At 33.6% G+C, this 15,841-nt stretch overlaps 1 protein-coding gene across 1 annotated transcript in view; it reads right to left on the bottom strand.

Moving 5' to 3' along the window:
- The window catches only part of LOC140436949 (uncharacterized), a 243,695-nt gene that overhangs the window by 25,211 nt on the left and 202,643 nt on the right, over positions 1-15,841 (bottom strand). Inside the window, exons 18-19 of the mRNA XM_072526131.1 lie at positions 15,549-15,718; positions 10,096-10,354 (exon numbers count right to left, since the gene is read on the bottom strand). Coding sequence (XP_072382232.1) covers positions 10,096-10,354; positions 15,549-15,718 — 429 coding nt within the window. The remainder of the gene's footprint in view (positions 1-10,095; positions 10,355-15,548; positions 15,719-15,841) is intronic.

Here is a 15,841-nt window from a genome sequence, read left to right as displayed (position 1 = left end):
CAGCCGCTTCACATTCTTTTCCGAGTAAGAACCAAGCAATTGTATTTAGTTGTATCGATAATGCTAAACTGCAGAATTATCTCATTCCTTTGGGTACAATCATCAACCCAAAAAATATTATTTTTTCATCTAGATTATCTCATAATAGAATCTGCATGTATTTGGCAAACAAAACCGTAGTAGATAACTTAATGACACAACATGGCTCTATAGAAGCACTCGGCGAAGTTGTAACAGCACGAAGACTTGTCTCTCCAGCAGAAAGACTAGTCTTGTCTGGAGTCTGCCCGTCAATTCCTCATCAAGTATTAGTTGAAGAATTATAGAATATCGGTTTAAAGCTTATTTCCCCAATAACATTTCTGAAAATTAGCTCGACTTTTCCCGAATATAGTCACATATTGAGCTTTCGGAGGCAAGTTTATATAAGCCCTATAACATCACCAATTCCAGATTCTATTCTAATAAATTTCGACCAATCACCTTACCGCATATTTTTGTCACAAGGTACACTCACCTGCTTTATTTGCAAAAATGCAGGACACATATCATCCCAATGCAAAACCAGTTCAGTAACGGAATCAACTCATATTGAGTCAAACAATGAAACCAAATAAAACAGCTTCAACAAGTATACTACACAAGGTACCAAATACCCAGCAGTCATCAAGTTATCCATTATCAAATCCGAGCATATTACCTACACCTACAAATCTCCACGACAAAGAAACTACTAATACTCCTACTCATAGCAACACTTTTAATCAACCTCCTTCAGCAGCAATACCGTTTTCACAAACTTCGGAAGCAATATTTTCCAATCTATCAGCTCCTTTTCCATTAGATACAACTGCAGAAAATTCTAATAAAACTGATACATCACCACAATTTTTTGAAACAACCATTTCAACCAATCTTACAAATAAAACTACAAGCTCGACTTCTGTCACTACCAATGAGTTTGCTCTAGTACTTCCAAATGTAATAAAGCCACATCATCTAAGTGAAAACTCTAATAGCAATTGCGAAAACGCAAGTTCTTCCATAAAACGCAGTATTGGTGAGATCGACACGCCTCCTTCAGATTCAGCAATTTCATCAGAAAATCTGTTTGCAAAACCCAAACTCTCTAAACCAAAAAAACCACGCTCATCTAAAGTCCAATCTACACGGGAAACTCTTGAAAATTTCATTGATAATCATACCCCACCATTCGTTTTAAATTTCCACCAATTGTCCTTACTGATTGATAATGTCCAAGGCTCCCCCGACACTATTAGCGTCGTAAAAGAATTTACAACTGATATGGCTGGTTTACTCCATCTTTTACAAAGCAGCTATCAATATACAAATGATAGATCTACAAAAAGCAAGTTTACAAAACTTCAAAAGAAACTACACAACCACTTAGGGAAAGAGATTTCTGACTTAGATAGTGACTCTTCTGTAGACAATCGTTCAGTATCATCTAACTTTCAGGTGTGAGGTTCCCTCACACGTCGGAATAACAGGAAATGAAGAAGCTGACAGGATTGCACGAGAGGCAATTTTAAGTGATTTGTTGGAGCCGATAGACAAGTGTGTTTCCAGTGACTTAAAAGCTTATTTTAAAAAGTGTTGTGTTTGTGGCGAAATGAGTGGTCTCAAACTAATTCCAATTTAAATAAAATCAAAAATAATGTGTCTCAGTGGTTTCCATCGTCGCGCAATAGACGAGAACAAATTGCGGTTGCGCGTTTACGTCTAGAACATACCAGATTAACGCACTCCTACCTTTTCACAAAGAAAAATCCACCTATATGTGATCATGTAACGTCCGATTAACAGTCGAACACTTTTTAACAATTTGTAGTAAATATGACCAAGAAAGACAGCGTTACAAGATCCACTCGCTCTACCACAGGCTTTAGGTCAAAACTGTTCCTGTGACAATATAGTGAATTATCTTAGATCCATAAACATTTTGTATAATCTGTAGGTGTTTAACTTTGTTATTTATATTTTGTTCCGTCGCTAATAACCTTTTGGTGGATGCGACATCTTTTTCTAATAAAAAAAAAATAATTTACCCTTCGTGTATTTGATATAATACTGATTGTCCAAGAATTGTTCTCGTAGAATTTACTATAGTATTTTCAAAAATGAGTTAACGTTTTAATTGTTATATTCATTGTTATACAAAGTAAATATCGTACCTAAATAGTTATAGTGAAACATTTTAAATTTCTGGCAATCAAATAAATAAAAATAGTAGGATAAGTTGTAAAATTTAGATTTTAACTTGGTAATGCTGTAGCGTTTTAAATTTTATAATACGTCCCTGTTCGTTTATCTCGTCAGTACGCATAAAGATTGCCATAAAATCTGTGTTTGTCTTTTACGAAAATCCTTAATGCGTAAATAACGTTGGATATATTTTTTGTCTATGTGTACTTTCAAATCCCATAACCTTTTGTTACAAAAAGCAATAAACTATAATATTTAAAAAGTTGTTTTTGTCGCTTAGAACGAGGGTCCGAGGTATATTTGTTTGTTTAGGATTTGTAAACACAAGGGGGAGAGTTATTTTATGGCGTGGAATTTGTAAAATTTAACGCAAATGGGAGTCGACATTTAAGTTCCAAGCAGGGCAGTCGTGCTACAATGTGAGTCGAGCTAAGGAAGTCTAACAAAAGATTTGAAATGTAAAATCTGGGGCAATTTTTGAATCGAACAAGCGATTCAACTTTTTTTTTAATGTTCTCATACCAGTGGACGTGATGATACTCTTTGCATAGGCAGTTCTGTCAGAGTGGTCACTGGAAGATTTGAACAGATACTGGAAATTTTTGAAAAGTATTATATAATATGTCCCCGTCGACAGCTTGATTCCTCCACCAAGTTCCTGTTTCAATCGTTCCTGCCTGAGTACGGAAATGGTTTCCTGTTTTCCATTTTGAAAATCTGTCCAAGTAGCTTCCCAGAGACGTAGCAAGTTTTTCCTTTACAAAGTTAAGTGATTATGTGAATTAAGGTAACAATTTAATATATTAATTCTCCCAAGTTATAAAGACAATTTTAATAATTGGCTTTCATTAAAATAAAAGAATTTGTAATAATTAAACTTTTATATTGTTTTTGTCGTAGGTAAAAAATGTCATATTTTATTCTGTCTTAAGTTGTTATGTTGACATATGACATTTCGCTTTAATCCATTGTTGTTATAAGACAATTTTAATTTGATTATTTTATATAAAAGATATTCCATATGTAAGATTAAATTCAATAATATTTTTCATAAAAAGGATATCCATAAAATTTTGATAATCTAAATTGGCCATATTATAACCTACTGTCTGTGTCAAGTTAAGAATTCATAAAGGAGCCTTATGGGAAGCGGTGATGCCAGAACTACCGATAGACTGAGATAGGCGAGAGTAGTGGAGTTGCAGCGAAAAAGCAGGGCCGAACTGCATGTTATATTGCACATTAGACGTTTTTTCACTTAGGTAACTTTAAATTTTTTTTGTTTTTTTGAAAAATAAAAATTAAAGACATGTCTTTTTCTCACAACAGTTATTTATTAAATTTCGGCTTAGGTCATCATCAGACTCTTAAAAATATTCTTAATTGTTTAATGAACAAATTGAGTGAGTATTGTGGTAGATATTATTAGTGTCAGTAAAAAACATAAAAAAACAATAAAAACTTCTGTATATTTTAAAAAAAATACAACAGAACCATAGAAATGTAACAAATTATTTGGTTTTTTAGTTTGACATTTATATATTTACAATATTACAATTATCAAAAACTATGTACATTCTTCGTCCATATCCAAATCGGAATTGTCACTACTATCATATAAATCTATAACTATGGGAGTTACGTCTTCCATTAGACCGTCCACTTCCCAAAATTTTTTCTCCAGAGTCATTACATGTTGAATATAGTTTTTCCAGTTATCAGACGTAACATTTGAAAACGCTTTTTTTATGAGGTCCTCCATATCCTTCGCTTTGAAGGTGCTGTTATTTACGGCCACATGCCTTTTTACTTGGCTCCATACCATTTCAATTGGATTTAATTCGCAATGGTATGGAGGCAAACGAAGCACTTTGACATTATTTTGTTGTTTACAAAGTTCTTCAATTTTGTAATTATCAAAATTTTGTTTAAATTGCGCGACTACCTCCAAAAGCTCGCACTTCAGATAATTTTCTTCAAAAAATATGTCTTTTTGTCTTAACCAGTCCATAATGTTATTCTTATTCCACGATTGGTTAGGCAACAACTCGGTTTTTACACTATGATATGGAGCATTGTCCATAACAATAACCGTTTTTCGAACTAAGTTGGGCAACAGTTTGTTTTCAAACCAGTTCTCAAAACACGGACCGTCCATTTCGTCGTGATAATCAGCGCTGTTTTTTTTTGCAAGGAAAAACATTTCAGCACCGTTTACAAAACCATTTTCACTTCCGGCATGGACAAGGATGAAACGTGGTCCACGCTGAGTGGGATGCTTTAGTCCAGTACTTAGCCCTTTTATGAACGCATCTCTTGCCGAGGTGACGGTTTTGTCTTTCCATTCTCTGGAAACCGAGTGCCCCACATTGACCCATGACTCATCCAAATACACAATGTCATAGCCCTCAGCCCGATATTGTTTAATGGCCCTTAAATATCCATGCCTCCATGCAATTATATCAGGACGTTCTATTAGCACGGCACTTTTATCACGTTTTGCATAAACAAAGTTCATGTCTTTTAACAACCTGTACATTGTACTGCGGGTAAAATTTGGCAAGTTTTCGTCTTGGTTCACTTTTGGCAGAAGACGATTCAAAGTAGGAGGAATGTTTTCAAAAAAAAAAACTATGCACTGTTCGACGAACGCCGATACGAACACCTTCATCGTAAGTATAGTCTCTGGAGTTGTTTCGGCAACGGGTTCTTTTTCTGTTTGTTTTTACCTCAGAAAGCTCACCTTCTTTGTCTTCCTGTACGATTTTTTGAATCGTACGAACTGACACTCCTGTCATCGCGGATACTTTGTCGAATACAATACGTTGACTTTCATCTCGAAGCAAATTAATGTGGTATCTCACTACGTTTAAGATCACTTTTTTAGCACTCAGATGTAAAATTTGACCACTTTTAAACGGCAAAACTGGATCCATTTTAACAATATAATTTTTTACACTTGAGATTTGAGTGCGCGATGGTTATGCCTTAACCCTTGTCCGGGCAGAAGAATTTAAAAACGTAATCGGGCAGTTTGGGCTTATGTATACAGACAAACATATAATCTCCACTTCACCTAATTACACTATTTTGAAAAACATACCGCTCATTTATCTATAACTCATAAATCTGTCTGCTTTCCAAATGTGCTTTCCAAATGACACTATTGTTTGGAATGACTAAGTACATAAAGAGAATTAGAAAACTATTAATAGTCAATTATAAAGTAATCAATATTGTTTACTGTTAGGGCCTGTTAGCCCGGCTTGCCCGATAATGGAAGTTTAAGCACAATATCTTAATTATTATTGCTTTCTATTTATTAACTATTGTGAAAGTAATATTTTATAAATAATTTTGAGAGTTGACACCTAAGCTGTCAGAATTACCTGTGCCATAATAATTAACCAATTGCGTAAAACCTAATATTTTAACCACTAATAAAGACATTTTTCTAATAATCTTTAAAATCACTTCCCTGAAAATGTAACCATATTTATAAGTAATTGTAGTCGTTAAGCTTATTAAATAGATACGTACCTATCTTTTTAAAATAAATTTGATTAACATTGGAAAATATAAATAAAAATTTGAATATAAATAAAGAATGGGTTATTTCGGCCGGCCCTGCATAGTCCCGTGAACTATTGGCAACATACGCCCGTAAGAAATGCACTGGCCTATCTGTTCAGTTGTGAATTCTTAACTTGAAACAGTCTGTAGAAACCATTTAAAATTTTTGTAGCAATCTCTTATGTAAACGAAGAACATGTAAGTTTTTATTAATTTGGATTATGTTGTATAATATGTTCTTGTAAAATCTGTATTTTTGATAACTGTTTGTTTAAGACAAAAATAAACGTTTAATTTGTTTCTCTGATCTATTTTGAGTTTTATTTGAAAAAGATATTTTTTTCTATATTTTTGATGTTCCATAATTATTTCCCTAGTTACAACTAGTGGTTGTAATAGGTATAATTAGGCACCTCAAGTGGCGCCCTATACTAAATTTCTTGAGGTGTTTCCGTTTATTTTCATTCTGTTTGCCCCAAGAGATTTGTATAAGTACCCATTGGTTTCATATTTTTGTAGTTGACCCAATCTCAACAATTTGTCTTTTACTTACCCACGACCCCAGCTCTCCAACAACCCCCTGAGTGCCGTTCGCATACGTTTCGATTTATTTTGCTTGCCCTATCTTCGCCCCCATAGTTTCTGTCCCCTATTTCTACCCCTATGTTCGTACCCTGAGGTAGGCAAAATAATATTCGTTACAATGCTAATGTATGGTAATGTATGACGATAAACATTTTGAAGCCATTTATTATTTTGCCCTTAAAATTGGTATAAAGGGGAGACCAGTCTGTAATGGCAGCATGGCTACAATATGCCAACTTCACACTGTACTGCATAAATGCGTAAAAGTAAGCTGGGTTATCAAAATAAAGAAGTTTTAAAAAAATTGTGGGTGCTGATTCATCATTGACAGGTACGTAATAAGCTTGTAATATTATATTTGATGAAGAATTTTATTGTATTTAATTTATGTTTAATTTATGTTAACAATAATATTGTTTACTACATTTATTGAATTATTGAAATTATTGAAAATTATTGAATTTTTTTCAACGTTGACAACGGTTATTGACGACAATAAACTGCCAACAAACCGAATCTGGAATATGGATGAAAGTGGCTTTTCTACTGTATATTCCAGATCTGCAAATATATTCACTACAAGCAGGTTGGCATATTGTCAATTGCAGAGAGAGGTATTCATTTTACAGTGATTTGTGCCATGAGTGAGATTGGAACATTTGTTCCTCCCGGTATCAAATATCCAAGGAAACAAGATCTCTTATAGCACGCTTTGCCAGTTTGCTTAGAATTGTGTCATGAAAATGAATGGGTTAATGAAGATTTGTTTCTGAAGTGGCTCATACATTTTAGAGATTTCTGAAACCCTCATTGACCTCGAAAGTACTTTTTTTAGTTGATGGGCGAACAAGTGAAAAGAACTTGCAATGTATTGCAATTTGGAAAATAAAATGGTATTATTGTATTTTGTCTTCCGCCTCATAGCACGCATCGTGTACAAGATGCTTAGGAAGAAAAATGAAACCCAGAAGAGAATAATTGATGAAGGCGAAGAAGTCAAAATGAACGAAAGCGACCATGAATCTGATGCAGCTTGTCTCTACTGCAATGAATTATATCCAATATACAAAAATAGAGAGACCAGGATTCGCTGTCAACAGTGTAGTAGTTGGTGCCATACATAATATGCAGGTGTAGAGAGAAAAATTGAACTGTTTAAGTGTGAATTATGCATATAAATGTTTTTTTTTAATACTAAATAGAGTTTTTGAGTTCCTTTACAATTTTGTTTTATTTATTTTGAAAGATTTAACTTGGAGGTCAAAATAAACAATAAAAAATAAAGTATGCCATGTAACTTTTTAATGGTAAAAAGAGTCTTTTGTCTATTTGATTAAGGATTTTGCTAGCAGTTTTTGTTGGGGTGCCAGCAGAGACTGGTGTTCCCTACTCATTAGTATATATTTTATATATAATATTCTGTTGTTCTCATATTTAATGGTCTCTTTACTAGGTGAAAAAGGAATTATAAAGAGGACGGAGTCTCACAAGAGATACTTAATTAAATGGAATAATTAAATGGGAAATTAATATTCTGAATTTCTACTAATATTTTATTCGCTTTGATCATAAAACCTCTAAGCACGTAATTAATCTATAGCAATGATATACAGATATAAAGAATATGGCCGCTGCCAGGATTATGTTCAAGGGGGTGCATCTGCATTTACACATACTATTAACCAATATAAAATATAGAACTATACATGTATAATCATATACTTTCTTTCCGAGCAGGGTGGTGCAATTGCGCCCCACTGATGGTGCCCATTAACAAGATGTATCAGGATAGTGCAAAGCAGATTATAACATTTGTATTTCCTTAGAAAATCCCAAGTATACTTAACAGAAAATCTTGCACTGTTTGCCATATTTCGAAATGGCTAGTACAAGCCGAAATAGCGGGCTTTGATCAGCAAGCCACATACGTTACAATTTATATTTCAATGGATTGCAGCAGTAGGCGAGGTAACGAAGCAGTAAAAAGCAGTCCAAAACCTATCAAACTTTTGCAGTAGGACCGATCTCAATGAAACTTTTTGCACTAGATTCATATCAATATCAGGAAATTTTGTGAACACAAATGATGATGTGGAAATGAAAATTGCATTATTGAATAACAAAAATGTGTTTTCCAAAAACACTAAGTAATGAACAATAATAAATTTGGAAATAATTCGCTGGAATGAGCTCAATATTACTACTTCGGGGTTTTTGGGGTCACTGAACACGAATATCATGACGGCGATGATCTCCAAGGTACCTGGTGCACCCGGGCACGTTCTCCTGGAGTGTTGTGGAAATTTGATACAAAATCAGTGCAAACTCGTTACTCAGGGATATTAGGGGTCACTAATCACGAATATCATCGGTACTGGTTTTCAATACACAAACTCCAAGAATCAGCCTACAGCCTTCTCCTGAGCACAATTTTCATTGGACACTATCTGCGACATGATATTAGTGTTCAGCGACCCCAAAATCCCCGTGTATCTAACAAGTTTGCACTGCTTTTGAATCGAATTTAAACAAAGCTCCAGAAACCGAGGCCCGTCCTGGACACCAGGTGCCTCGCACAGTATCGCCGACATGATATTAGCATTCAGTGCCCCCAAGAATCAGTGATAAGTAATGAGTTTGCACTGATTTTGTATCGGAATTTAGAAAGCTTCAGGAGACGAGACCCATGTACACCAGGTGCCTCGGAGAACATTGCCGTCATAATAATCATGTTCAGTGACCTCAAAAACCCCCGAGTATTAATATTGAACTAATTTCCGTCAACTATTTTCGATTTACAAATTTATCATTTTTCATCACTTCGATCAATGATCAATAATGAAATTTTTATTTCCACATCATGAAACATTTCCTGATACTTATCCGAATCGAATGCAAAAAGAGATCCATCCTAATGCAAAAATTTGGTAGGTTTATTGCTTCTTTGCCTAGTCTACATTAAGAAATGTCCAGTTTTCTTAATACGTGTCAAGTATTTTGATTTAATATTACTTTTTATCGATGTCAAAATGGAAAAATACTGTGGTAGATATATAATTCAACGTACACCTTCACCTTAATTTGGAATTGTAGAAGCATAGACACAAAGTGAGGATATTGGGATGGTAATGGTAATACCAACTGAAAAATTGGGAATGAAAGAATTCTCATGGATTTATGATGTAATGTATGTGGCTGGAAAGAGATGCCCAAAAAGTTGGAGGAGAAGAGACTCATCAATTATATAATTCTCTACCATAAGGAAGGTTAGGAATGTTAGTTTTAGTGAAATTTAGTTCACAAAGCAAATAAGCGGTGCAGCTACTTGCCGTTGGGATCTCCCTTCTTGTAAGTGGTTACCAAACCAAGTTTTTGGATTTTGAAAACGTCAACAAAAAAAAAAAATAAAAAAAAAATAAAAAAAAAATTTTGAAGTAAGCGAATTGATTCTGCGCAGGAAGACCAGATATCATAGCAATGGATAAGAATAATATACTTAAGGAGGTTATTTTGGAATGATATTTTGTGGAAATATAATCATCCTATATTATAATATACACTTATAGTAAAGGGTTTGGGCTCCCAAATAGTAAAATAGATACTTTAAATCTACTCAGAAGTTTGTAAATTATTTCATTGTTGTAATTAAAAAAATATTTTAAGGATTTATGAAATATTTCAAAAAGTACTTCCTACTCATTTAACACTTACCGTATTCTTGACAACCAATAGAGACATATTGATCACAGTTCGGCACAATATTTTCTATAAAGTGCAGAGACTCGTCATGCTCGGTCATCACTTGCAAATTATAGCTTATCTTTGACGTAGAGTTCTTAGGTTCTGGGACGGACTCCAAGGTAACTGAAGCTGTATATCCTAATTTTTGGCATACCAAGTCAGCGTAGGTTGTATTCCAGATCGTCCAGTCCATACAGATTGGATACCAAGTGTTGTTCTTTGCTTGAACCTATAACAATTTCATCAGATCATACAGTGAAAATAAATACCTGAAACTATGATATAAAAAAATCGTGATGCAATAGAGGAAGCTTATACTTACAAATGGGGAATAAACTGAAATAAACGAATCCAATGTTGAACGAGTAAACAAATATGCTTGTCTTGGAATAATGATTAACTCCACAAATGATTACTTCCAGGAAATCAAAATAAGAATAGAAAAGTCCAGTGCAAATTTAAACAAAATAAGAGAAGTGTTCATTTTGTAGAAGCAACATTTATCGCATATTACTTCTTTACAGATGTAAAAGTACATAGCGAATGGCAGTATTCAATTCGAGAAGGCATAGTTTTTCATTACAGCGTGAGTTAGAGAACCACCATTTACTCTCTGTCTGAAGCAGTACACCACGCTCAAGAGAGAGAAGAATGGATAGCAACCATACGTCGAATCCCATAACGTCACCACAATCTTTACGAAGGATAAAGGATAGAGAATGAGGAGAAGTGAATTAGTTTTTGACTTTTGACTAAATATAGTGCAAATTTGATATAAATAGACATATTATGTGCAGTTTTTTAGAAGTACTGGCAAATAGACAAATTCTGTACACATTTTTAGAGATACAAAGACCACTGGTTTAAAAATTTTATAAAGACAGTGTTCTAAATGTATCTTCAGCTCAGAATAATATTATCAAAGAGTATGGTGGGTTCCATTTGGTATACTACGACACAATATCGCAGTGAAATACTCTATTTATAAGGAATTATAAAATTGATATTACTAATGACGGTGTAAGAGCACACAAAAAGAGTCACTACTAAATATCTTACTTTTTGACGACAGAATAATAGGCAGACACACTGAACTTCCATCTGCAATTAGACTAAAATCTGTTAAATATATGCAATATATTTTAAAATCTTCCAGAATAAAATTTCTGTAAAAACGGGCGGCGCCGGCGTTTTAGGCACCAAAAGGAATAAATTCATGACTTTCCCTCTAAAAGTCTTTGTTCACTCTATATGTTTCCTCTATATTGAGACTCACTGTAAGACCAAAGATAGACTCGGAAAGAGAGAAAGGCAGGTTTCTTGAGCATATTTCGTATTTAATGGATTAGTATAAGATAATGAGTCGTGGAACAATACCCAACAGATTAAATGTCGCATCAGAAAGGCAAAAAGTGCATTCTTGACTATAACCTCTGTGTTCAAGAGCCATGACCTCACCCTAGAAACAAAAATAAGGCTCCTTAAATGTTATGTGTACTCAGTTCTTCTATACAGAGTAGAAACTCTATCAAAACTTTAGGCTTTTGAGCTATGGTTTTACAGACGAATCCTGAAGATACCACGGACAAAGTCACAAATGAAGCAGTACTACGGAGGATTAACACAACCAAGGATTTGGTCAACATTGTGAAGGGCCGTAAGCTGCAGTACTTGGGACATATAATGAGAAATCAAGGCAGATATGAGCTACTCAAATGCATTTTGCAAGGTAAAATTGCAAGGGAGCACTGTCATACCTGACAAATTTTCGTATAAATTTGTGGTAATAGAATCAACAAAAATACAAAAACAGATGCCACAAAACAGGCCTCTCAAATGAGTGACTCTTTTAAGTACACAAATAAAAATGTAGAAGGACCGATCGGAGAATCAACGCCGATCACGGACTTTGCATCTGCTTCAATTAAGTCTCAATGGACCCAAGCAGGGACTTACATACCATAGTAAGCTTGAAATACAAAGAGCTGAAAGTAAAAGCAGATTTGCTTAAGTCTTAAGGAATTGTATAATAGTGAATGGCAGATGTGCAAAAGTCAAGTGGCTGCAGTACGACTGAAGTATCACAGACGGTTTTAAAAGAAAACATAAGTTGTTCTGTTCCCTTTGAAGTGACCCTTTCTATTCTCTAAAAGTCGCAGTTTTTTTCGGTAAAATTTTAGTTTGATTTTATTTATTATTATCATCTTGATCTCTAAAGGAATAGAATAGATCTCTAGTGTAAGGAATAGTGTGTAAATTCTGCTCCATAATAATTTCAATTTTTGGTTATTATGAGTCGATAATTTTGCTGATTTTGCGTGCAGTGTGTAATAGAAGAATAAAAGTGTTAATGGTAATTATAGCAGACATTGGAAGAGAGGTAAGTGCATAACCTCTATAAATTTAGGAAGGCGAAGGAAATTTTATTTACTCTCAACACAAAAAACTAAAAACAAAACCGGCCCAGGTAATTAACGCTAATATATTAAATCCGTAAAATAGTTTCGAAACACAATTCAGATAACTGCCTTAATCTGGAGCCTTCTAAAAATTGCAAGACATAGCCAGACGTTGATAAAGATGTTAAAAGAGACATGGGGAATCTAAAATTTGCATTCCACAACATGTCTCCTCAACTAAGCAGAAATCGTTAGCGAATTGGTTTCTTTATCAACGTCTGGCTATGTCTTGCAATTTTTAGAAGGCTCCAGATTAAGGCAGTTATCTGAATTGTGTTTCGAAACTATTTTACGGATTTAATATCAGATGTCACTATTGCGTCCGTTTCGAAGCCATTTTATCGTTGCTTCCCAAAGACAGAAAAGATTAATTTTCACGTTGAAAACGCCTATGAATAACTGTTCTGATGAGCTTTATTAAAGCGAAATACGTATCAACAGATACATAGACGATTTGTACGTGAAATGAAATCTTGACTGTCTTTTTAATTTTATTGCTAATATATTAGTTTTAAAAGCTAGAGGTGGGCGTTGCTACATCAAACCGTTCCAAAGTAACTGACAATTATTTTAATTGAAAATTAATTTATCCAGGAAGAAAATGTAAAAATAAATTACTACAAGCTACTGCTTGAGAGAACCATCTTCTTTCGACGCGTTGAGTGGGGAGGTTGGCTCTATCGCGAGTAGTCACAGTAGAAATATGGATTCAGATGATAATACATCCGATGACAATCGGAACAGAAATAGAGAAGAAGAGGAACTGTTATTTGGTCCCAGTAAAAAAGTACAAAGAAGCCCAATTAAAAGTCACAGAGATGAAAACAAAATAGATCAAATACTAAATATGATAAAAAATTTAACAATAGAGTTACAAGAATTAAAAACTGATATAAAAGAAGTAAAAACGGAATAAAAACAATACAGAGAAGAAATGAGGGAACTCAAAACTGAACTAACAGAACTAAAACAAGAGAATAGTGAAATCTGGAAAGAAAATGAACAAATCAAAAAGGATCTGAATGATACAACAGAACGCCTTGAAAGGCTGGATAGAATAAGAAAAGAAAATAATGTGATAATACAGCGAATGACAATAGAAACTGGAGATAGAAGAATACTAAAAGAAGTAATAGGAAATTTTATGACAAAACAGCTAAATATTACCGTAAATATAAAAGAAGCAGTGAAACTAGGAGATAAAACATGTTTAGTCAGACTGCCAAACAAAGAAGAAAAAACAAAAATTATGGAAAACAAATGTAAACTTAAAGAAGTGAAAAAAGAAAAAATATATATAAACAATGATCTAACGACAGAGGAATTACAAATACAGAAGGAAATACGAAGAATAGCAAAAGATGAAATAAAGAAAGGTAAACGGTCCAAATTAAAGCCAACAAACTGATAATAGATGGTCTAGAAAGGAGATGGAATAGAAACACCAACCAGCTGGAGGACCATCATTGAGGTGGTTCAAAAAACTAGCAAGGGATGAGAGGATGCATTATTCGTTGACGGACGAGGCAAAGAAACAGGAAATGACTGCAGTTAAACTAGGGTACAACAAAAGTGAAGTAAAGAAAGATAGACAAGAAAACAAAAATAAAAGACGAAGACAACAGAACAAAAAAAATAAATAGTTGAAAATAAGCACATGGAACATAAGAACTATGCTAGCTCCAGGAAAAATGCTAGAAATAGGAAAATAACTCAAAAAGTATAAAATAGATATTGCAGCACTGCAAGAATTACGCTGGAAGGGACAGGGACAGATTGATAAACAAGACTTTACAATGTTATATTCAGGAGGAAAGAAGCAAGGGCAAAAAGGCGTGGGATTCATGATATTAAGGCACCTAAGAGAGAAAATTATAAATTTCAAGCCACTATGCGAAAGGATGGCCTATGTTAGAGTCAACAACAAAACATTTAATATATCAGTCTTAAATTTATACGCCCCCACAGAAACAAGCAATGCAGACGAGAAGCAAATCTTTTATGATAGGGTCGAAGAGGAGATAGAAAAAATATCCAAAGAAGATGTGATATTTGTACTATAATAGGAGACCCCAATGCCCAGATTGGAAAAGATAACTTTTTACAACAAATTGCAGGAAAGCATACAATACACGAAAACACGAATGACAATGGGCAAAGACTATGTAACCTGGCAACAAGAACAAGTTTGTTAATAAGCTCAACAAAATTTAAACACCCTAAAATACATAAGGTAACATGGAGGTCACCAGATCAGAAAACATATAGTCAAATTGATCACATAATGATTAATAAACGAAAACAATCATCAATAAAAGATGTAAGAAGTTTATTATTTAACCCACCTTGCAATAAAAATAGTAGTTTAATGCCATAAGCTTTTTACCTGAGGCTAAGTACTATACTGGCATCTGTCAGATTCGTCAATAATTACATGAAATAATTCTCGAAACATCAAATACATTATATGACGTCATAATTAATGATGCACTGAAAGAAGGTTCTGGGAAGAATCATAGCATACTACTTATGTTGCTATGACAGCCATATAGATGAACAGTATTTCAATTCAATTCGAGCTACCACAAGGTTTCCTAAATGAGAGGCCACACTTCCAAACACGTGTAGAAGGATGGCGGAAGCTTGAATATATATATATATATATATATATATATATATATATATATATATATATATATATATATATATATATATATATATATATGTTTGTAAGGGTAATAGTTAGATTAAAACTTTTAGTTTTCTTTTAAAATAGTTAGCTAAAAAATATGTGTGTGTTTAGAAGCAGTAAGATCATTTAGAGATAATAAATAGAGATGTGATTTATAAATTCATGATTTTAAATTTGTCGTATTTTTCTAAAAAATATTTTAAAAAATGGATTTTAGATATTATATCTAGAGAGTTGTTATCTATTTAGAGTTGTTTTACGTTTATATTTACCTGTAATATCTTCTTGTCATTGGAATCTGTAACATTTATGATTAAATTATCCAATTTTAGGCAATTCCATTCATCAGATCTATCAGAGCACTGAGCAATTCCGTCACAACGATTGGATATGGGAATACAACCACCTCCTATCTGGCATTTGAACTCTTCATCTGTACATGCTGTAATATAAATTATTTAAATTGAAATTTGAGTAGTAATATACTAAATTTTTGAATTGTATGTAACAAGTATCTAATTATTTATATGCATTTCGCTATTCCGTGATTTTTGAACAGTATTTT

The sequence above is a fragment of the Diabrotica undecimpunctata genome, chromosome 3, assembly GCF_040954645.1.
Source record: "Diabrotica undecimpunctata isolate CICGRU chromosome 3, icDiaUnde3, whole genome shotgun sequence".
NCBI lineage: Eukaryota > Metazoa > Arthropoda > Insecta > Coleoptera > Chrysomelidae > Diabrotica > Diabrotica undecimpunctata.
The sequence above is the reverse complement of the archived record's forward strand: the minus strand, read 5'-3'. Positions and strand labels throughout refer to the sequence as shown.